The sequence below is a fragment of the Hemibagrus wyckioides genome, linkage group LG25 (assembly GCF_019097595.1).
Source record: "Hemibagrus wyckioides isolate EC202008001 linkage group LG25, SWU_Hwy_1.0, whole genome shotgun sequence".
Taxonomy (NCBI): domain Eukaryota; kingdom Metazoa; phylum Chordata; class Actinopteri; order Siluriformes; family Bagridae; genus Hemibagrus; species Hemibagrus wyckioides.
In genome coordinates, this window is record NC_080734.1 from 8424095 (window position 1) to 8448624 (window position 24530).

At 39.1% G+C, this 24530-nt stretch overlaps 3 protein-coding genes across 6 annotated transcripts in view; all 3 read right to left on the reverse strand.

Annotated features, from left to right (window-relative positions):
• Positions 1-6107, reverse strand: part of col12a1b (collagen, type XII, alpha 1b) — a 76790-nt gene extending 70683 nt beyond the window's left edge. For all 4 annotated transcript variants that reach the window (XM_058379786.1, XM_058379785.1, XM_058379788.1 and 1 more), the window contains exons 1-3: positions 5780-6107; positions 4283-4399; positions 183-299 (exon numbers count right to left, since the gene is read on the reverse strand). In XM_058379786.1, coding sequence (XP_058235769.1) covers positions 183-299; positions 4283-4361 — 196 coding nt within the window. In that variant the 5' untranslated portion in view covers positions 4362-4399; positions 5780-6107. The remainder of the gene's footprint in view (positions 1-182; positions 300-4282; positions 4400-5779) is intronic.
• A 3770-nt stretch (positions 6108-9877) lies between these two features.
• LOC131346281 (cytochrome c oxidase subunit 7A2, mitochondrial) lies at positions 9878-15625 on the reverse strand. The gene is made up of 4 exons (XM_058379732.1): positions 15481-15625; positions 13695-13784; positions 10828-10912; positions 9878-10078 (listed from the first exon to the last, which is right to left on the reverse strand). Exons 1-4 carry the CDS (start codon positions 15496-15498, stop codon positions 10020-10022), a joined length of 252 nt encoding a protein of 83 aa, XP_058235715.1. The 5' UTR covers positions 15499-15625; the 3' UTR covers positions 9878-10019.
• A 1899-nt stretch (positions 15626-17524) lies between these two features.
• On the reverse strand, positions 17525-23732 carry LOC131346152 (cell cycle control protein 50A-like). Its single transcript, XM_058379523.1, has 7 exons — positions 23232-23732; positions 21196-21312; positions 20051-20158; positions 19867-19954; positions 19627-19773; positions 18788-18994; positions 17525-18523 (listed from the first exon to the last, which is right to left on the reverse strand). Exons 1-7 carry the CDS (start codon positions 23475-23477, stop codon positions 18330-18332), a joined length of 1107 nt encoding a protein of 368 aa, XP_058235506.1. The 5' UTR covers positions 23478-23732; the 3' UTR covers positions 17525-18329.
• Between the last annotated feature and the right edge of the window lie 798 nt (positions 23733-24530).

The window sequence follows — 24530 nt, forward strand, 5'->3', positions numbered from 1 at the left end:
TCTAACAGTTCTTAGGATTTGAACTTATTAATGGTCTGTATTTTCTGATTAAAAGTTTAGAAGACAGATTAGAATTTCTCAGAAAGTGTAATGGGCCCATGACAGACCTGAGGGGCACACTTACACACACATAAAATAAATAAGTAAAAGATATATTAGGGTCATAAATTGAGATTACCCACCTGTCCCTGATGATACTTGTATTCTGAAGCCCTCTATTCTTGACTGGGGCAATTTCCATGTCATTTCTACTGTGTGCTCATTTAAAATTTTAAATCTCAAATCCGACGGAGGCATCACTGCAAAAAGAGGAAGTAGATCAAGTCAAAGCCAAAAGTGGGGTTTTTTTAATCGTATAATTTGAAAGGAACACATAGCAAGTGCACGGACGAGACCCCAACGATCAACACTTCATATCTGAAGTTAGCACGTTCATTGTTGGGGAAGGAGGAGTGACGGCAACACAAGGAAAAAAAAAAGAGATAACGCCATTTTAGATTAAAATGACATCTGTTTGAGAAGTCTGGCCGAAGGGCTGTAGACTACTCAAGCAAAAAACACACAGCAAAAAAACAAGTGATCCACAGAGACCGGTAGAGTGCCAGATTTTTTCACATGCGATCACAGCAGTCAGTCCAACACAGCTGGACTCACTGTGGTGAACTGCTGCGGAACGTTCTCCAAAGAGATATATTTTCATTGTTGATTGTACAATGGAACCATGTCATATCACAGTGCATGTGTTAAAAACGCATCTCATTCTACACTGCATACTGACTTGACTAGAATGACAATCCATTGCAAACCTCTTAAAAGAATACACAGTGTCAGTGGTGACGCGTGTGTACATTCTTTTTGACGTTAGAGTAACTTAAATCAGGATGCACAATCAGGTGATTTGCACAAAAACTGAAAATAGGACAAGGGAAAAACAAACAGAAACGAACAACAAAAACAAACACTGGGTTGGTCACATTGGGCAGACTGATGGCGCATCTGCCCAATGCACATGTACATGAAAAGTTGTATGCTACAACTTGAAACTTCCATGTACAAGACGAACTACAGGGAGAGAATATATTTAGAAATATTTTAAAGTGATATCCTTGACTGTATGATGTGTGATGCAGGTGTTTTGAAAGATGAAAAAGTGTGTGAGACGTGTGTATGTGAAGGATATCCCAATAAAATATTTTGTGAAGCATTAGCTCTGATCAGGTAGTGACCAGAGCCAAAGCTTGACCAGGGCAGGGACATTAAAAATAAGATCCACCAACCTGGCTGACCAATTCAACTTTGATGATGGCTTCCATTTCTGGTCGCATTTGGGCCCGACGCAACCCGTATTAACATTATGCTGGTCATTATCACAGTCACGCTTCTCTACGGCACGCCACAAGTACTGCGTAACTTATTGTTTTAGAATATTTTATATATTTACAGGTAGGTAACTAATTAAAGGGAAAATCTCTCAGTAGAATGGCCTGGGTCCAGTTTTTCCTTTTGATGGATGCGTCACTGCAAGTCAATACAAAGTTCTTCTGACTGGTCACCTTTATCCTCTGATGAAACGGTTCTATCGTGGTGGGGGTGGTCTCTTCCAGGATGACTCCGCCCCCATACACAGCACAGGAGGGCTTACATCATGCTATGCTTTGGCCTTTAGAGTCTTCAAATTTCAAACCTATGGGGGATTCTGGAGTGATGTGTTTTCCAGCACCATGATCAAAATACCAGCAAAGGGAATATCTTTTGGAAGAATAGTGTTCACTGCTCCAGTAAACTTTCAGAGACTTGTGCCAAGGTATTGTCAACGAAGCTGTTACTAGTCTTACTAAGACACTTATTATCATTTGTTTGTCCTTTAACAGGTTGTCGTTTGTAAGTAGTATTACTTTAATATTTTTTTTTCATTGTCTGTACCGCTTATCTGATCTATACTTGGGTCACGGAGAGCCTGTGCCTATCTCAGGTGTCATTGGGCATCAAGGCAGGATACACCCTGGACAGAGTGCCAACCCATCGCAGGGCACACACACACACTCTCATTCACTCACTCACACAATCACACACTATGGGCAATTTAGAGACTCCAATCAGCCTAGAAGCATGTCTTTGGACTGTGGGAGGAAACCGGAGCACCCGGAGGAAACCCACCACGCACGGGGAGAACATGCAAATTCCACACACACAGTGAGCGGGAGCGAGACTCGAATCCAGGATATATCTCAGAATACATAATGAACAATTTTAGCATCTTGTTCACTTGTTCTTCTCTGTGACACTAACAGGTTTAGATCCACTTCAAAATATGAATTAATTTTTAATGGGCATTTCTTTTTAATTGCCATTTATTTTAATAAACCAAGATCCAGTTTATCACATTGTTGGTCCCCATATGTGTACAGTTAGAGACTAGTCACGTATCTCTTTTTCTATGTGCATCATCCATCACGCAAATATGTTTTTTCCTCTTTATTGTAGAAACTGTGATCATGACCTTTAATAAGGCTTTCTCATTGATCATCATCTGAAACTTCCTCTAATCATTGCCATCATCTATAATAATTAGAAAAAAAAAAATTTCTTTCTTTCTAGTATATGGAGCTTTATTGGACAAAAAGTAAAGCTTATTGTCAGTGACATTCTCACATTACTGTTCCAAAATGTGAAGAATATGGGCAGACCTTTTTTTTTCAAGAAGAAGAAAAAGAAAAAAAAAGTTTGTTTTGGAAATAAACTCATATTTCTGTCTTTTTGCTCCATTAAAGCTGGAAATTTGGCCTCCGGATGGCTGTCAAGTTGAAAGCAGTAAAAATGTTCCATTAGGCTTTCCGCTGTACACCAGTAATGGCGCACTTTGTACTTTTACGTTTGGCGATGATGAAGTCCAGTCACTGATTTTCTGCCTTTTGGATGACTCTGAAAGTGTTTCACCACATGGATTACCTGCTTTCTGTTAGCATATGTCCCTGCGCATCTATTTGTGCAGTTTGTATTGTTATATTTTATAACCTCGATATATTTACGATAAATAGCTTATCCTCAGTCATGATCCTGGATCAGCATCCTGGAAGAACATTCATTTTACTAGACATAATGATGTTATGTTGCAATGTCCAGGATATTCAGAATATTGGCCCTTTTTAAGCAACTATTCAAACTCAGTGTAAATAAAAGGGAACAACCTTACATGTATAAGTAGAATTTTACCCAACATAAACCACACCAGCATATTGAGCTGAGCTGATTTGTTCAGATGTCTCTGACTATTTGATTTCAAAATGTATTTTAGCACTAAATCAGTTTTAAGACTAACATTGTTTTATGTGTTTCCACTTGGTGATGTTTGACTGGATTATTCTAAATGAATTTGTTCATCTAATCTCCATATCTCTTTCTTACAGTTCACCAGGGTCCCCAGTATCTAACATTATGGAATGTAAAATTTAAAAAAGAAAAACACAGTTGTTTAGGTGAAATTAACAGCCTGTTTAGCTTGCTGAGGTAGAAAAGAAATGTAATCGAAAGCAGCTCCAGGTGTTTAACCTATTTCCTGAGCGCAGATTAAGACCGGTGTTATCCCACACAGGACTACAAGTAGATACACACACAGACTTAATCTGCCTCTCAGAGCAACTGTCCCCTGGGTTGCTGCTTTAGTTTTACTTTATTTTTGAGCACGACTATGAACCTTTGCAAATCAGAGCTTTGGTAATAGAAAGCGATCGTGCTCAGTTAAGCCCAGATGGGTGAAACAGGGGAGCACTGGAAAACAAAACATATCCATGTCCACATGGCGATTGCATGCTCAGATGGAGGTTTTTTTAAGGGAAAGTGGGGTTGAAGGGGGCTTGTGGCAAATATATGAATGCAAATATAGATATTTTAAAGAATGTGAAATAATATATATTTTATTGAGGGAGAGCAAACTGCTATAGAAAGAAAGAAAGAAAGAAAGAAAGAAAGAAAGAAAGAAAGAAAGAAAGAAAGAAAGAAAGAAAGAAAGAAAGAAAGAAAGAAAGAAGAGTGGTATAGGTAAGATAAAGCAAGGGTTGAGAGAGAGAGAGAGAGAGAGAGAGAGAGAGAGTGGCAAATTAGACAGGAGAGAAAAAGACAGATTCAGGGTGTGAAAGAGAGATCAGATAGCGCGAAAGAGAGAGAGAGAGGAATATTAGACAGGAGAGAAAAAGAGATTGAGGGAGTCAAAGAGAGAGAGAGCTCACAGATGAGAGAAAGTGAGAGAAAGAACGGAAATGTTTAGTGACTCAGCTTTCTTTACCTTCATCTTGAGCTCTCACACACGACACTATTGCCACTGCCATGAAGGCAGACGCTGCCAAACACAGCCTTCTCTTCATTGTCACTCCGTGTCTGTCTCAGCAGAGCATGAATGGACCTAAGAATCAAGCACACAGTTACACTCTGCATTCCACAACCCAAACTCATACACTATATCAACCAATACACTTACTTTCACCTAATTCCATTCCTATTCTCTCCCATAATGAATAAACTTGCCAAGGACAGAGAGAGAGAGAGAGAGAGAGAGACATATTTTGGGATGCATGGAGGTGTGACCTTCGGACATTCCAAAATAGTTTTTGATATTACATGGAATAAAATGTAATTATAAATTATGTAAATCATCTTTATAATCATTTATAATCATTTTCATGTTAAATTTCATGTCTCACTCAATAGCAGTAATAAACTATATATAACTCTAATGAAATTACAAAAAAAATACAACATAATAAAGTCTAAAATTAAATAGAATCTATGAAGACTGTGCTCCTAATATTCTCTCAAGCTTTAGACTTAAACTAGAACTTATAGGTCAAAAACTAAATCTAGTGCGCACAAAAAATAAATAATTTTTTTTTAATTTATTTTTTTAAAGTGACAGCTTAAAAAAATGCGTAGACATAAGACAAACTACAAGCTATAAAGCATTTGGATTTTTCTTGGACCACTATCTTTGCATTACACCATGAATTGGGAATTCCTTTTTTATTTCATTAAGCTGCAACTTGACCAAGTCTCCACAATAAACCAGGGAAGAAGAAAAACGGTCCGAAAATCATTTTTGTTTTAATCGCAGATATAGAGCGCCTCCTGCTGACCCCTGCAGAGTCCAATTTACGCTGGAAAGCCCACTTCAGCTCTTATTAATCTTTAGTAGACTAGGCAAAGTGCACACAGACTCTTATTGGAAATGAATAGGAAATTTACCGGATCAACAGGAATAAATGTTGCAGATCATAATTAAGAAATAATTCTTTTTATTAAACCTGGCGCATGCATCACAAGAACCTAATAAAGGATTCTAATTCTATTTTATTAGGTACTTGTGATGCATGTTCCGGTTTAATGAAGGGATATTACATGTGAAATGTCCAAAAAGATTTCATCGCCATGATGCCGGGTTTAACTCAATAGAGTATTTATAAAGTCTAGGTCTAAAAATTATTAAGTGGTTAAATTAATAAAGAGTCTACTAGGGCTCACTGTTGCAATTCACAAATATCATCATTACACTTTTCAATGCAAATTTATTGCAATTTTTTTTATTATATTAATTGCGCAGAACTGCATAAATAAATGTAGTATCAGGAATCAGCTTATATTCAGTCAACTCAACTCTTAATAAAAGAAAAAATAATTCAGAACAAAATGTGATTTTTTGTTGTTGTTGTTTTTTTTTTGTTTTTTTTTTGTTTTTTTTAATTAAACAGTAATAAGATGAATAAGCATAAGTGTCATAGTTTAAACTCACCATTCAATTCCAGACAGTGTCCAAAAGAAATGAGTGATATATCACACAAACAGAGGAGGAAGAGAGTGGAGAGATCTGGTGTCCCGTCTGTCCTGGTTTACTTTGGACCTGATTGTTCACAGACAGCCGAAGTGATACAGCCTGAGGAGGAGAGGCACGAGGAGGAGGAGGAGGAGGAAGGTCCGCTCTCCAAATGGACCAGGGTCTGTCCTTGGTCTGCTACTTAACGGGGGGGCGGTGATATTGCGTGTGTTTAAAAAAAAAGAAAAAAGAAAAAACTTACGACACCGTCCTCATCATGAGAGCTGCTGGGAGGAATATACACTGCTGGAAACTTCTGCGCACTCCTTTGATGGGGATGGAGCTCATCCATCAGAGCAGCTCAGGAATGAAGGCTGGGGTTTTACACACACGCACACACATGCGCACACACACGCGCAGGCGTGCGCATTCGTCTTGCTCTCTTTCTGAGGACATTTCACTGGCATAATTATTAATGCAGCTAATTAATGGTATGCCTACATCTACATCTAACCCTAAACTTTTAAAACCTTTGGAGTCTCGTTTAGATTTTTATTTTTATTTTTTTAGTAAAAAAAACAAACAAACTGGGGACTGGCCAAATGTGCTTGTGGGAATATGTGGTATTTGGAACCCAACATGATAGAAAAACATCGCACACATTCACACACACACACACAAACACACACCCACACACCCACACAGACACACACACACACACAAGCGCAAGTTACATGCAAAGACTTGCATGGATATATCTTCATCATTAAAAAAAAAAACTTTGTTCAGGAGACACGGAAGCCATAGCTATTGGAGAAGAGAAAGAAAAACACCATATATATATATATATATGTGTGTGTGTGTGTGTGTGTGTGTATAGTGCACAACTAAAATGTTATGATTATCTTTACAAGTTTATTTGGCTGAGATTAACTATCTATTTAAAATCATATATTTGACTTCCGGTGTTTGTGGTAGAAACATTAATTTCATTAAAAATCTCTATATCAATATTCTATGCGGAAGAAAAACTGTCATTTCCAGTGTAATTACATATTCAGTTCTACCTGTATCTGGTTCTTGTCTTTAATGCTGGGTAATGTTATAGTGCTTTATATTTATTTGTGGATGTCTCCCCCTAGCGGACATGCCGCGAACTACGCCTAAATAATTCGCTATTACATACAGTATTTATTAGAAATGCATTATCGAGCCTGTACCGTATTCCCTATCCTATTAAATGCACTAATCTAGAGTGTGTTAAACTATTTGGATGCCTTAGTGGTTAACCCATTTACCGGTACTCTGGGTGCTCTGGGGGTCAAGAGACATGTGTTGTATACTGATATGGCAGTGCTAACTTGTCCTTGGTGTGTGATTGTGCCCTGTGATGGTTTGGCATCCCATTCTGGGTTTCCCCCACTTTGTGCCCAGAGTCTCCTAGGATAAACTTCAGTGTGCAACCATGGGTGGGATATGCAGTACAGAAAATGCATGTATGAGTGAATGAAACATTATAATTAGTAGCATAATTAATTTCCGCTGAGGCTCACAGACTGGTTTCACGAGCATGTTAATGAGTTCAGTGTTCAGTGATCTTCCTAGTCACCAGATCTGAATGCAGTAGAAAACCTTTGGGATGTGGTAGAACGGGAGATTTACAGCATGAAAGTGTACCCGAAAAATCTGAAGGAATTGTGTGATGCAATCATGTCAACATGGAACAGAATCTCTGTGGTATGCTCCCAACATCTTGTGGAGCCCATGTCACAAAGAATGAAAGGCTATATTCAAAGTAAAAGCAGGCCCTTACCAGTATTAGTATAGCATTCCTAAAAAGGTTTGTTTAAACAAGCAATAACTCATCTATAATTCTTTTTATTTCAGATAAAATACATTTTTGAAATCTGACACATTTTGTCTTCTGCCCCAAGTCACTGCAAGCTACTGCAAAACATACCATAACTTTTAATGTCACAAAACTGGACTTTGTCTGCTCACTGGCCCCTGAGCACTTTGTTTCACAGTGAAATAATGATTACTGATGATAATCGTTGAGTTTTAAGTTTTATAAACGTAGACGAAAATGCTCCTAATAGACCTAAGAGGAGTTTAAATAGGCTTTAAAGTTTGGAGGTAAATTAAATTGAACATTTCAAGTAAATTAAATTATTATTAAACAATTACATTACTAATTTGCCTAGTTAGCTGCCCAATTAGTATGTCACATAAGGTTCATGGGCGGCCAAGGTGCATCGTTGCATGTCGCGGGTCATGTGGCTGAGCTACTGTTGTCCAAATTGCTGAAGAAGTTAATGCTCGTGTTGATAAAAAGGTGTCAGAATACACAGGGCATCACAGTTTGTTGCGTATGGGGCTGCATAGCCACAGACCAGTCAGGGTGCCCATGCTGGTCCCTGTGCACTGCTGATAGCACCAACAATGGGTCCATGAGCATCAGAACTGGACCACGGAGCAATGGAAGAAGGTGGTCTGGTCTGAGGAATCACATTTTTTTTTTACATCACATGGAAGGCCTGGTGCATGTGCGTCACTTACCCGGGAAACACGTGGCACCAGGATGCACTATGGGAAGAAGGCAGTGTCATGCTTTGGGCAGTGTTCTGCTGGGAAACCTTGGGTCCTGCCATCCATGTGGATGTTACTTTGACACATACCACCTACCTAAGCAATGTTGCAGACCATGTACACCCTTCCATGGAAACAGTATTTCCTGATGTCTGTGGACTCTTTGGGCAGGACAATGTGCCGTGCCACAAAGCAAAAATGGTTCAGGAATGGTTTGATGAGCACAAGAAGTTTGAGGTGTTGACTTTCAAATTCCCTAGATCTCAGTCAAGCATCTGTGGGATATGCTGGACAAAGTGTAATCCATGAAGGCCTCATCTTGCTAACATCTTGGTGCCAGAAACCACAGCACAATTCTAGTAGAGTCCATGCCTCAATGGGTCAGGGCTGTTTTGGCAGCAAAAGGTGGACAAACACAATATTAGGTAGGTGGTCATATATACATTTTATACACCTGGTTGGTGTATACAATGTATAATAATGTAGTATACTTATCTGATCAACCCATTGTGTGGCAGCAAAGCAACGTGGAAAATCGTGTAGATGTGGGCAAGCAGCTGTCGGTAATGTTCACGTCAAACATCAGAGTAGACAAATGTGATCTCAGTGATTCTGAATTAGTATTTTTCCTCCTATAACTCCTATAACTATAGCTCAAGAAACATTGCTCGACCAACTTCTACCACCAGAGGGATCAAGAGAGCGTCTTCTTGATTTTATTAAAAGCCAATCAGTTACACCCGCACCTGCGTCTGTTTAAAGATCTAAAAATCTGTTTTGTAAATTTAAGATTGTAAGTTATGAAAGTTATTCTGCTAGAATTACCTGGATTATTAGTTCTTAATTGGCTGTGAATGATGTACATGTATGTTTGCTGATTTCATCATTGTGATAAAACCCACAAACCTAAGCAAGGTAAAGTGTTGATTCATTTTCGAGCTGTTGAGATGCAGAAAAGGGAAACGATTCATTTTATGGTAATTTTAAGTCATCATTATATTATACAAACAGCATTATGTTTTTGAAGACCACTAACTAGAAGCAAAAGATTAATGTTTGGTGTTTAAAGGTCCAAGTCAGAACACAGGGGTTAATGTTGCTTTGGTCAAATCAGAAAAGCAGAGTAAGACTAAGAGCTAATACATGTACCTGTTCTACTTATCGATCACCCTACTCATTATTCTTTGCCTTCAGATATATGGAAGTCAACAAAACAATTTCAGCAAAGAAAAACATGTGCATTCTCCTCATTAATCAGTTACACCAGATTGTATTCCCTTACTTCATTCAGTACATGCATGTAGTACTTCTGATCTACACTAAGGTCCCTCAGTTCCTGTCCTGCAAAGCCAAAGACCAATACAGTTTCTCTGCTGAACCCGATAGCTACAAGAAGGTTTTGTTTAAAAGCTGGAGTGTTTAAGAAAACAGAAAATGATGTGCTTTAGTGATTATTAGAAGACAAGAAAGCAAAAAAAAAAAAAAAAGTCTTGGGAAGCAGATTTTATTATCCAGAGCTACATCCTTGTAGATTGGTCCCATTATGAAAATGAATAAATATACAGCTTTTAAACTCCTTACAACATGTACATGGCCTTTTCGGCAGAAACAAATCCAGGAGGTGTTGTTCTTATTCTTTTTTATGTGGGAGCGCCGCCTTGACCAGCTCGTATATTACGAAGACAGTTCCTATAAAACAAAAACACAAAAGAAACAAACAGGGTCAGACTACAAGCAGTAAAGGAAAAAAATCTAGAAGATTTTTTTGCTTGGCTAAGACACATGCAGTTGTGTAAGTAGAATGTTTATACTCAAGCTGCCACTGCTGTCCTTTGTAACATTCTAAAAAATTAAAATGTCAGAAAAACATTTGGATAGACTAAAGAAATGCAGACAGTCAATTAGAAAATCATGTCATTATGAAATGTTTCTACAGTCAACTGCGCACTGTGTAAGACTATTTTTTTGCCTTTTGCTTTAATGGAACATCGTCACTCTGTATGAAGTGTAAAGGGGTGTGTGGGGGACTGGTTTTTAATTCCACATTTAAAGAAAGGATAACCCAGTTCAGAGTCCAGCATGCTAGCTGACCCAGACTGGCCAGAGTTCTTTATCAGCCCTGACAAACACCAGAGACGCTGGTCTAGACACGGTATCCTCCACAAAAGAAGGGCTGATCCGGTCCCTCCAGGATTCCTTTATTTTGCAATCACAGAAGTTTGTTTTTTCGTCGTAACTAAAGCGTCGTTCTTTGTAGTAGTTTATTTCTCTGTATTATTTAATGTCACAGCGTATACAGTGACATCTTGAATCGTTTGCGCTTTAATTATCGAGTACATAACTAGTCGACTACGTGTTTGAATTCCTGCTCGGCTAGTTCAACCCCTTACTCGGGAGGCTTAGTTTCTGGCAGATAAAAGAGATTTTCAGTCACATACCCATGATGGTGAGGCCCATTGTGGTGCGGTACAGGATGGCATCACCAGCACCACCCTTCAGATGAACTGGAATGCCATTATTCTCCTAAAAGACATGAACATAAGATCAGATTAGTGTTCATCATGCAGGAAATTCATCCTTTCAATATACCACTCTGTCAGGTGGCTCAGTAATTAAAGTTTTAGCTTTAGTTTTAATATTTTCTTTCTTTCCTGTGATTTTCTTTTTATCTGTTTAAATTCCCACCAAAATAAATAATAAAACTCAGCAGTGAGCTGATGATTTGTGTAGGTGGACATTTCTGATTTTTACAAGCAGATATTGCCAGTAGTGATTTTCACCTTTACATGCACCGCTACAGAACAATAAAAAACAATCACATCACTTTACTGCCATACAAAGTCTTCAGTGGAAGACTGTTAGCAATCAAAAGAAAGCAGGATGATTAAAACTGGCTGTTATAATCTCACCCAGAATAAAACCCCAACAGCAATTAGGACAAAGTGGACTCTACACACTACAAGCATGAATTAAAGGTCTCTGCTTTGTGTGAAAGCCCGTGTGCTGCTGCTGCGTTTGCTTTACGCACTACATTCACTGCTGCCGTTAGACTCCAATAGCACACCATACACAGGTTAGTGTGTTACAGCCTTGTTCAGCTCAGATATACTTATCTGCTGGACAGGTTTTCGAGTGCAACAACCTGAGTGTGAAGTGAACACACACAGACACACATACACAGACTTCCAAAAGAAGGAGGGAAGAAGAAGAGGAGGGAAAAAACAAACATTTGTTGCTGTATTACTGATCAGATCTATGCTTTAAAAATGCACGGAATGATGCTCTCTGCTCTTACATTGTGTTTTAGCCTTCTGAATGTTATGTACTGTCCGAACTAACTGAAAATACACCTAATGCTTGTTTAACAGATCAATATTTAACAAAATACATCAATATATTCGAGAAAATTAACACAATTCTGACTTCTTTGCTCTGTTTGATCGACTTGAAATGATGGCGTCTGGGGATTATACACCGATCAGGCATAACTTTATGACCACCTGCCTAATATTGTGTCCCGTCTGACCCGCTGAGGCATGGTTTCCACTAAATCCCTGAAGGTGTGCTGACGTATCTGGCACTAGGATGTTAGCAGCAGATCCTTTAAGTCCTGTAAATTGCAAGGTGGTGCCTCCATGGGATACTTACAGGACTTAAAGGATATTTTGCATCGGTACTGACCACTGCAGACCGGGAACACCCCACAAGAGCTGCAGTTTTGGAAATCCAGTGGTCTAGCCATCACAATCTGTCCCTTGTCAAACTCGCTCAAATCCGTACGCTTGTCCATTTTTCCTGCTTCTAACACATCAACTTTGAGGACAAAATGTTGACTTGCTGCCTAATATATCCCACCCACTAACAGGTGCCATGATGAGGAGATCATCAGTGTTATTCACTTCACCTCTCACTGCTCAGAATGTTATGCCTGATTGGTGTGTATTTCTATATTTATAGCTCATTACTATAATTATTATTGTCGTCATCATCAAATTCTCAAATCTGATTGGTCAGAAAGTGTTTGTTTTCTATAACAGCAGCTCTGTTGTGAGGTCTCTAATAACCTTCATTTTTGTCCATTGTGAAAAGGACATACAAAAAAAATTGAGCTTATCTATTTTTGGTCTCAAAGTACAAGAGAAAGTAAGGAAACGATTGCTGCTGAAAAGCCCTCATAACAGGAACTAATTTGCTTCACAGACTTTCCTCAATATTAAACTATTAAAAAGAATGATGTGGTCTGTAATATATCCTTGTGTAACGGTGCTATGAGGAAAAAAATGAAAAAACCCTTCAGGAGAGGAAGCTTATTGGAAAAATGGTCAACTTTAGGGTGACAAAAGTGACCACGTCACCACGTCGTCTCGGATTATTTTAACATAACCTCATGTCCTGTTGCGTTTTATTCTTCACGTGGTGTAGGAATAACGTTTTATTCACAATGTGCATGAAAACTAATGTTCATGAGCTATTTGTGTACATGTAAAAAAATCAATGACGGGAAGGAAATTCAAGTTTTAGTTCATTTCAGTAAACTTGTAGTAAATCTCAACACTGAGGGTTAAATCATGATTATAATCCTTCAACCAGTGACACACACATGCTTTTCTCAAGTGAAGGTAGATTGTTAGTTTTATAAAAGGTGAAAGTGTTGCCTCTAAAGAATACATTTCTCTAGTATTGTTATTATTAGATTTTAAAGGCAAGACACTTGCATGTATTATCTGGAATTCTGAGCAGCATGCAGAGGTTGGACATTATTCAGTCCCTCTAGGATTTTTTTGCAAATCCAAAACTTCTCGATTTTGTGGCTTTTTTCAAATTAGCAACGCAACTTACAAAGGATTTTTTTGAGGTAAACTACTTGAACTGGACAAATTGCATGAAATTCATGTTTTGATGTCACACTACACATTTGCAGTAATTCTGAAAAATCACAAGTTCCTTTGAATATCAAAGACTTTGCTTGATTTTGTGTTAATTCCCGAGATTGCAAAATGACTAAATCCACGAGGGACTGATTAACAGCAACGGCTAAATAAAGCGGTATTTATTTGTTTCTGTGCACTAACAGCTGTAAGGTAAAAGGAAAAGATGGTGACTGAACAGGGTATGGCCACTGTGCCGGTCAGTTCTAGGGAGTTCTCTAACCTCCAGAGATAAAAGAAAGCTGTTCAACATAAAGGAAGACAAAGAGAACAAAAAACAGACACAAAAGAGTGAAATGTGCATAAGAACATCTGCAGAACCTCTCCAGATGTGGACTCTATTATCCATAAGGAAGGGAATTATCTGATCAGCTCACCTGAAACAGCTTTTGCTTCTGGGGCACTTTATTCTCCACCTGCCTGCGAGCGCTGCTGGTTAGCGTCCGCCTGGACAGCTGCTGAATCGCCTGGAAACACACAGAATAAATATCACAGCACTGAACCTGACTCTTTATGCATGCATTTACTGAGTAAGCTGGATTGGATCAAAGTCTTTCATCAAGTCATTTTACTGTACATTTGTATTTCTTTGTGTGAAGGAAACTCCCTGTCCTTAATTTGTATATGTGACAATAAAATCAGGCAGCTAGACCCATGTTTTTTAAAGTATAACCTTGATTTCTTCTTCATTTTTTTTTAACTACTACTGTTATTATTTTTATTATTAAAGTCTTCCAACATGCATCAATTACCAACTTTGACACAACGCAAATGTCCAGTGAGTGAAAAGTGAAAAAAGATAAAATGAATCAGTGTTGAGAGAGTCAGTGTAATTTATAACACAGTTTAAAGAAGTCTCTGGTGAAAAGCTCTTATCTGGACCATTAGTCCAAAGTACACGATTTGACCCAAATCTTCCCTTTAAATCATTTCTAAAGAGATGGAGTCAAGGTGGCGTAGTGACATTTTTGCCTCACACATCCAGTTTAGTTTGCATGTCCACATGGCTTGAGGGTTTCCTCTGGGTACTCCGGTTTCCTCTCCAGGTTCAAAAGACTAAAAATGCTAGTAGCAGTGTAGACTGATTAGCATGTCTAAACTGTCCATAGTATGTGAATGGAAGTGTTGAGTGTGACGGGTTTAAAACGTCTCCCACCTTGTACCTCACGTCTCCTTTTGTTTAGTAGCTATATGTTGTTTTATGTAGTAGCACCAGGGTCCTGCAGAAACTTTGTCTTATTTCACCTTGTACTGCGTCAGCTATATATGGTTGAAATGACAATAAAAGCTTCTTGACTTGACTTGAAAATGGATGGACGGATGGATGGATGAGGAACGCTGCTGAGACATGGTCAACCTTAACCATTTCTCCTGAGGGCAGCGGTCCTGTACATTTCGCTGATTTCTCTGCTCTAAACACACACCTCAGCTCAGAAGGGGTAGCTGATATTCAGTTGATTTAGATAGCTTTAATACGATCACAAGTCCATGACCTGTTTAGATTCGTGCAAACACAGCTAGGTTAGCACTCAGCTAGAAAAACCAAGAGGAAGCATTAAGACTTTGTCCCTTAACCTCTATCCCTTCTTCTTCAGCTCCAAAGCACCAATATAAGGATTATTTATTTATTTATATTTTTATTGATTTATTTGCTTGTGTACTTATTTTGAGTCTGTCTGAAAAATTTAAGCCCCCTGCCCCTTATATTATTCTTCTACACCTTATTAACATAGATGTTAATATACTATTAATTAATACTGTCTGAACTGTTAATTACAATATAAATATGACATGAAATTCCCAATTACGAATGTTTAACCGTTTATCCAATTAACAGATTCAAAAGCCATTTCAAGTTCTTAGACCCAATGCCTAAAATTATTCTTGTTTTCTTGTTGAATCCTCTATGATTTACGAGAAAAATCTAATATTCATGATTATTGCTTCTTTATACTTCCTGCTTCCTCAGCATCCACCATAGACAATATACAGCAAGTTCATCATGTCCTTCCAGGCCTAGCTAGTACGCTAGCTAAGACATTACCTAGTCAAATGAATTAGCTTTAACGCAACTCAAAAACTTATTAAATCAACAAGCTCTTAAATACATCCCGAATAACACTCTCACAGCCCTAAAATCATTATTTGCCGAAAGGAACTCACCGTAATGTGTCTAATCATTATCTCTCGCTCCCGCTTAGTCTTTCCAGCCAAGGACACTGAGAAGGAAATGGAGGCAAAACTCCAAATAGCTTCGTGCTTCCTATATAAGGACACTTCGCGCGCCTTGAATGCCGCCCCTTCTGCAGCCTACTTAGTGCAATTTAAATCGCAACTCGAGCTATTCTGGATGGACCCGGTACACTACATGTGGTTCTTTGGTAAAAATGATCGCCACCTGCTGTTGTGGCGTGGTAATGCAGTTTCATTTTTAAGGCGTACGTGTTAAATCGTGTGATATGCTGCACAACTATAGAGTAGTGGATTCCACATGGATTATTAGTCATATTTACTTAAATGTTAAGTAATTTCTCTCTCAAAATAAAATAAAGAATGCAGGATACAAGCAGAAATGGTGATCTTTATTACTGTGCAAAATGAAACATGACCAAGTCTGTCTCTGATCAGAATTGTGGAAAGATTATTATCCATACTGTCTATTATTAGTTTTAATTATTTTATTTGTTTTTTAGTTTTAATTTTGCTCATTTTAGCTGAAACACCTGCTAACAGTTCAGTAGAGTTGATAGTTGAAACGTAAAATCCAGCCACGACAACTTGCATATTGATCTGTGGAATTAACGTGATTTTTAATAGTGTCCATGATTTATTCTGTAATAAAAATTGACTGAAATATATCCTAGGAGAAGACCATCTGGTTTTCAGGAGATGAAACGACATGTTCATGTTCTCCGACATGTTGGGATGAATAAGGTATCTATCTATCTATCTATCTATCTATCTATCTATCTATCTATCTATCTATCTATCTATCTATCTATCTGTCTGTCTGTCTATCTGTCTGTCTGTCTGTCTGCATTTTATTTCAATCATGTTTATTTCAATCATGTTCAGTGAAATTGTCATAAAAGTGTTTTTGTGTTTTTATAATGCTATCATGTCCAGATTGGTAGGCAATAGATCAATACATAATGATTAATCTAACACATTCCTCCAAAAATCTTTGTACAAATCTTGCAGTATTATAATTTAATTTCCTCAAAATTCTGCATGTTATTGTACAGTGATCAGGAATAACATTATGACCACATGCCCAAACTGTGATATATTCTGACACCTTTCTATCAGAACCAGCATTAACTTCTTCAGCACTTTGAGCAACAGTAGCTCGTCTGTTGGATCTGATCACACGGGCCAGCCTTCACGCCCCACGTGCATCAGTGAGCCTTGGTCACCCATGACCCTGTCTCCAGTTCAACACTGTTCCTGCCTTGGACCACTTTTGATAGATACTGACCACTGCAGACCGGGAACACCCCACAAGAGCTGCAGTTTTGGAGATGCTCTGATCCAGTCGTCTAGCCATCACAATCTGTCCCTTGTCAAACTCGCTCAAATCCTTACTCTTGCCCATTTTTCCTGCTTCTAACACATCAACTTTGAGGACAAAATGTTCACTTGCTGCCTAATATATCCCACCCACTAACAGGTGCCATGATGAGGAGATAATCAGTGTTATTCATGGCACCTCTCACTGGTCATAATGTTATGGCTGATCGGTGTATTGGATTACGGTTTCCTGTACATTGCCCACAATGCTGTTCAACTACCTGCTAATTGTGACAGAAGCAGGTTTCTTTACATAAAGATACAGCATTGTTTTATTCATTTAGTCTGCATTCTGCCACTTCCTCATCTGTACCTCAAACAGATCAGATCAGCTTCCAAATCATTAACTTCCATCTTTCATGCTAATGCTCCCATCAGAGCCATCATCTCATAGTTTGTTACCTAGATGCCTATTAATGGAGTAAAGTTTCCTTAGACAATTACTCCATGAAGGTCACTGGGAAATGGTGCAAAAAGAAGTTGCTGTGCATTAACTGATAACTAAAAATTAGTAGCAGAACTGCTAAGTACATCTTATTTATTTCATTATAAACATGTTTTGTGCTGTGTGTTTGTTCCTTTAAGGACATTTGGTATGACCTAGATATGAAAAGCTGAAATAAAAAAAGCCAAATAGTTTGTTTCCAACTAATTTTATTTCTCTGGAAACGACAGGGACATACACATCCGGAAAAGTGACCAAAATAAAGGATGTAAAGCTGTGCCAAGCCTAAAGTGCAAACAGCTGGACGTGACGAACACGACAACCTGTGACACTCATAAAATCTTCAAACCATAAAACCAAAATCCCTCAATAAAAAAAAAAAACACCATTAAAAGACACAAAGGAGTGCATTTAAATACCACACACAGGTCAAGTGATAACTTTGAGTCACTTTATAAACCACAGAAGGAGGAATGTTTCAATCCCAAATTGCTTAGGAGAAATGAAACTTCACACTGTAGAAACTGAGTTGTTTTAATTACAAGCATTTCACTGTTAGTTAATCCGCCTTTGCACTGAAGCTATAAGGCTCATGTTTTGCTGATCTACAGCTGTTAAAGATGATCTACTGGATCATGTGTCCTGTCATTTTCTTTTAGCATTAACACTTCTATACATTCACACTTATCGCAGCCTGAGCAAATATATACATGTAATATTATAGAAGCTTGTGTGCCATACTAAAATAATGAAATACTGGCTAAAAATAAAATCATGACTCAATACAGAACATCATTAACCTCTTTAAAAATAAATACGTATATATATATATATATATATATTTCAACAACTGTCAAACATAATGCTCTGCGGCGCTGCACTCCAAGCACGAGACTCATATACACACAGGACACATATACACACAGACGAGCTCAGAAGAGAAGCGTGTGGTCTTCATCATGCATGTGGCAGATGGCATGCAGGTGATCACACCGATTTAGTTGGGAATGTCAGAGCTGTTGTTGCGGTTTCCGTATTTGTGGTGGATGACGAGCAGGACGACTCCGAGGAAGAAGCAGACGGAGCCCACGGTGATGTAGGCGATGCCCAGGAACGGGTTCTTTCCTCCCATCCAGGAGATGGTGCTGAGGATCATACGCTTCCGACCATCGAAGCTGCGCACTGGATAATCTGAGAGTGATGAGTCAGGGAGAACAACACGATAACACATTCACAAAGCACTTCAGTATACTGTTAAATATTATAGTGTATTATATTTATGTTTCTTGTCACTAGACCAATTCTAGGCACATAAATGCAGGTTTAAGAGAATAAACTGATCAACTCTCAGTGATGGAGTCTACAATTCAGCTTGCTGCATAATAAGTGTGACCATCTTTTCCTGTTCAGAGAGAGCGAGTTAAACTGAGATCCGTATCTGAACTGAGAGGATACTGTAAGTGACTTCCAGAGTGTAGTTGCCTCTGGGAAGCGTTGGCGTCATGTTGTTCTTCTTCTGGATGATGCGGTAGAGTTTCCGAAACGTGGGCAGGGCAGCCGTCCGCATCCACACGATGAAGTCTTCGTTAATGAAGCCGTTGTTCTCCGGGTCGGTGTCCAGCTCAAAGACAGGCTTACGCCAGTTGACTGGTTTCGCAGTTCCTGAAAGAGAGAAGAGGAAAGGGTGAAGTGCTGCAGACTCACGGGTGTGACTACATTTTTTATTTCAGGCTAGCAAAGAACAAAGAAAAAACTTCCTACTTGTGAACTCAGGGTGGTCCCATTAACCCTGTATTCAGCAAGTGACCTCAAATGTATTATAAGTATTTACTTGAGCTCAATAAACATACACAGGTATTCTCTTGCTAAATCACTAACACTGACTATACTGGCATCTCAACATTCCAGCCCACACTTTGAAGCAAAGAGTCATGACATCACAACAAGCTGTGTTTTCCCACATCCTGGGTCAGTACACAGCATTTAATCCACCTGTGATAAGCATCAGACCCCATGCAAAGCGGAGTTTTGGCCCAAAGGATGTTATTCCTCTCACACTACAGTGATTTTACTAACGATCAAAAAATATTCTTGGTTTAACCATTTATTAATTAAACTACTAATAATAGTGAAGCTTAAATACATGATAACATTAGAATGTGCACATTCATATTAACCTTGCAACTTTGTTGGATATCAGAAAGTCTCCTGAATCTTAAGATGGTTAAATGAAACATTTTACAGTCTGTTGGGGTAAAATGTGGTGCATTTTATCCTGGACTTTTCTTTCTTACCTTGAAAGGCAACAGTGAGGTTGGAGTTACTGCCACCAGGGTTTCTGAATTTCACATGCTTATCTGTCCACCAGGCAATGCCCTTCTTTATCAGTGGAATTGTTATTCTGGTTCCATTGGGATCATGATAAATCAGTTCCAGTGTGTCTGTGGAAATTAGGAAAAAGCAATCAAGCTTACTGGCTATCACGCAGGTGAATGTTTAATCCATTGCTGCACTAAATTTTCCATTTTGTTTACCGTTAAACATGCTATTAGCAATAGCACCACAGGGGGCAATGGGTGTGATTCCAATCGAGCGGTACGGCTCGCATTCTTTACTCGGATCCTGCGGTAGAAAAAACATGGACAGTGAGAAGACTAATGATCTATAGACTGATCTACTGCAAGGAAACTGATCTGAACTGTCTTATCTTATCCGTACCTTCAGAGAAGTGAGGTCTCCGTTCAGCTGGCTGTCATCTCGGGATTTCACGTAGCGGCGATGGTTTTGGTAGAAGTTTGAAAGGCCATAGTACATAAAAACATTGCTCTGGGGATGAGGGAAAAGTGTGAACATACTTTAGGTTAGGGTTTGATTTGGAATTATATTGTCCATACATACACACCTGTGCATTTAAAGGCAATGTACAATGTAATATTCATTTTCATTGTGAAATGTGAAATATCACAGTGAAAATTCAGAGGAGGTTTAAGGTAGAAAAACAGCCGCTTTTATCTTCTAAATCAGTGGATTTCAAACCTCCTCCTCTTTTAACTTTAAATTCAGTCCCTGGGACCCCTTAGGTGTGGACTAATTTTATCAACATTATTTACATCCGTCAACAAGTTTTCACTGATGGAGTTTATTTTGGAGCTTGGACCCTAAAATCCAGCATGTCCTCAAGATCTCCATATATATGAGAAATTAAAACTTTTATTTTTAAGCAAAAACATAAATTCATGTACAAAACATCCTCCACATGATTCTTTGTAAACACATACAGAGTCAGCTCACCCAATACAGACAAAGTCACAGAGCCCTCTATAAGGAGCACTGCTGTAAGTGAGTAGTATAGCTGAATTATTATTTATAAAGGAAGAAAAGACAGTTTTGTTTAAAATCTGTAAGAAGGTATAAATAAACTGCACTGAAACATTTATAGATTTCCCCTAAAAAAGGAAAAAGAAAATCACAGTTCACCTTGAAGCTCAGCGTTATATTGATTTTTCCATTGATCCATTTTAAGTAGCCATTTGTTCATTCCTAAATCATTATAACCTTGTTTATATTGCAGTTTCTATTCTGAGATCTAACAAAAGAAATTTCAGGATGCAAAGCTAAAGAAAAAAAAAAAAAAAGACTTAAAAGACGCAGCCATGGCGCAGTAACACTGCATCACAGGTCCTGCGGCGAGGAATTAAAGCAAAACAGGAACTTTTTGTCTAGGAAGTGTATTGTTCTCACTGAGGAACGACTTGCAAATCTTCAGTTCCTCAAAACAGTTAAAAATGCATCATGTATCACCTATATATACAGACATATATAAAAACTGAAGTGTGTGAAATGAAGCCAAGCTGTGTGTTTACCTCAAAGGGCTGCTCAAGAGAGAAGGGCAGTGAGCATCTACACTGTGTCGAGCTGTTCCAGCTGCTTTGTGAGCAGTTGTAGCATGGACTTGAGGCATCTACTCCAGTGTAATCAATCTGTTAACAAAAAAAGAAAAAAAGGACATGAGTATAGATCTGGAGCTTTACTCTGAGGCATGACTAAACTTAAAAACACGTAACAGCTAATAGTGTTGTTTGAAACAAATTACTTACATCATAACAGCTCTAAAAGTTATTTCCCCAGTATTCTTTTTATTTTTGACTGAAAGTTAAAAAGCTAAAAACAGTTTGTCATGTTACAGAGAAACTGCAAAGACTCATGATAATCTCTGCAGAGTTTTCCGATCTAAAGCACTAAAACTGAAGAGACTCCTTAACTAAAGAGTAACTAAACATCTTCTGACCAATCAGATTCAAGAATTCAGCAGCATGTGACTGTATATGTATGAAATGTACGTGTTTAAACTCTGATGGTCTGACACAGACACTTATCCCTTATATTTATTCACCTACGGCATGAACACACAAATGAATGAAAGTTAAAGTGACTGAGAAGTGTGGACTGTACTGAACATTTCTGCTAATATTTGCTTCCTTCTTTAATGTTTCATCGGCTTGTGCTTCAGTAGCCAGTGCGCTCACTCCTTATTGCCAAGAGTACCTCCACATGTCGCATTCAAGTTAAACCTAGCATGGTTAACAATGAAACAAACCTACAACGGAATAAAACAAGCTTTAAAGCAGCCAAACCGGTGCTTTCTTCAAACTGCATACTGTATGGTGCGTGTTAAGACAAGCAGTTTAGGATTTTTAGGTTGGATCACTTCCAACCATCTTAAAACAACACATTGATGCATCCTGATCTTTACTAATCTTACTGGATTGATGTCAGATTCAAGAGTCCAATGAGGTTTTGGACAGCTTATCAAATTTTTGACCAAATCTTTGAAAAAGATTTGACTGTTGCTGCCACTGAGACTACTTGTGTAGCACATTGCTGCCTCTGGGACAGCTTTTCTAGTGCGCAGCTGCCTCTGAGACAGCTTTTCTAGTGCGCAGCTGCCTCTGAGACAGCTTTTCTAGTGCGCAGCTGCCTCTGAGACAGCTTTTCTAGTGCGCAGCTGCCTCTGAGACAGCTTTTCTAGTGCGCAGCTGCCTCTGAGACAGCTTTTCTAGTGCGCAGCTGCCTCTGAGACAGCTTTTCTAGTGCGCAGCTGCCTCTGAGACAGCTTTTCTAGTGCGCAGCTGCCTCTGAGACAGCTTTTCTAGTGCGCAGCTGCCTCTGAGACAGCTTTTCTAGTGCGCAGCTGCCTCTGAGACAGCTTTTCTAGTGCATAGCTGCCTCTGAGACAGCTTTTCTAGTGCATAGCTGCCTCTGAGACAGCTTTTCTAGTGCGCAGCTGCCTCTGAGACAGCTTTCCTAGTGCATAGCTGCCTCTGAGACAGCTTTCCTAATGCCTCTCTGTCCCTGGGACAGCTTTGCTTGTACATAATTGCCCTAGTGCCTCGCTGTCTCTGGGAGAGCTTTGCTAGTGCCTTGTTGCCTCTGGCACAGTTTTGTTCTTGTGCCTCTCTGCCTCTGGGACAGCTTTCCTAGTGCATAGCTGCCCCTGGGACAGCTTCTCTAATGCCTCTCTGTCCCTAGGACAGCTTTCATAGTGACTCCCTATCTCTGGGACAGCTCTACTAGTGCCTCGCTGCCTCTGGGACAGCATTTCTAGTGCCTCGCTGTCTCTGGAACAGCTTTCCCTCTGCCTCTCTGTCTCTAGGGCTGCTTCGCTCATGTATAAATGCCTCTTGGACAGTTTTACTAGCGCCTCGCTGCCACTGAGAAAAGTAATAAATTATCTGATTAGGATTCAGTGCTGCAAGAATAACAAAAGGTGGTACAATAAACAATACAGATGGCCTCACCGGTATAAAAAAAACTGTTAAATATTTTGACCATGAAAGCATGAAGCGGAATTAGTTCACATATTATGTAAAATGCGGGTTACACGGTTTCCCATCCTCACCTCGAACTCCTTGATGTTGTTGGACGTTACGTACAGCCCGATACCGATAGGGATGAAGATCAACCCGATAACGAAGAACGCCGGTAACACAGTACCAGCTGTAAGAATAGGCTGCCACGCCGGTAAACGCTGCTGTTTGAAAGCCGTGTTGTCTGGTTTTTTACTCCGTACGGCGTTTCCCGTTGCTCCAGAGGCCCCGGAATGATGGCCGTCTTCTTCCTTAGCGTTGTAGCTAGACGCCATCATGTTTGCGGCTCAAGCCAAACTAGCTTAGCTTAGCTTGGTGCTCAAATCAGCCGAAATACGACACGCCCGTGGCTATTAACAAATTATTTAATATGCTATAGTAACATATACCTGTTAGCTACAGGTATATGGTCCTCTCCGAAGACAAATACAGATTTTCATCCGCTCTATACCGGTTTATTTCTAAGTTTAATCGAGGTGGTGTCTTCACGGAAGTTTTGACACTAACCTAACGTGATGACATCAGCTATCCGTCGACACGTTAGCTGTGCGTAATGACGTCTTGTCGGCGCCCGTGATAGAAAGATTCGAATATTGAGTACTTCAGGAGTATTATGCTATATGTTGGTTAGGTCGTGTGTAAATTTTCACATTTATCCAAAAAGCCTACTCCCTTGGATAGATAAACATCCTCCTGGTGTTTATTTATCCAATACACTACACTATACTACAGTACAAACATTCACCTTGGCTACAGCAGCAGGAAGACCACCTCAGGTTCCATTCCTGTTAGCCAAGAACATGGATCTGAGGCTATCATGGCCACAAGCTCAACCAAACCTAATAGTTAAATATGAGGGAAAAATCACCTTCCCTTCAAACATACTGCTTTCTCAATAAAGTGGCTCTGCTGCTGTTCCAGACAACCCTGACATACTTACTATATGTGTTTAATCACATAACATTTATGGCATTTGACAGACACCCTCTGTCTCTATTCATATAACTGAGAAGTTGAGGGTTAAGGGCCTTGCTCAAGGGCCCCAAGCAGTGGCATCTTGGTGGTCCTGGGATTTTAACTCACAGCTTTCTGATCAGTAGTCCAATTCCTTAACCACTTCACTGATGTTCCTGTTGTCTTGTAGATCACCCATTAAAACCTTTGTCCACCCTGTTATCTTGTTGTCCACCCTGTCATCTTTGTCTTTTATGAAAATAAACAAATTAATTTAACAAGTTAGCAAAACCTTGTGTCATCACTTTATAGACAAATATTGGCAATTAGTATTCTTTGGAGAATTTTAAGAAATGTCATTTTATTTTACAGGGAAA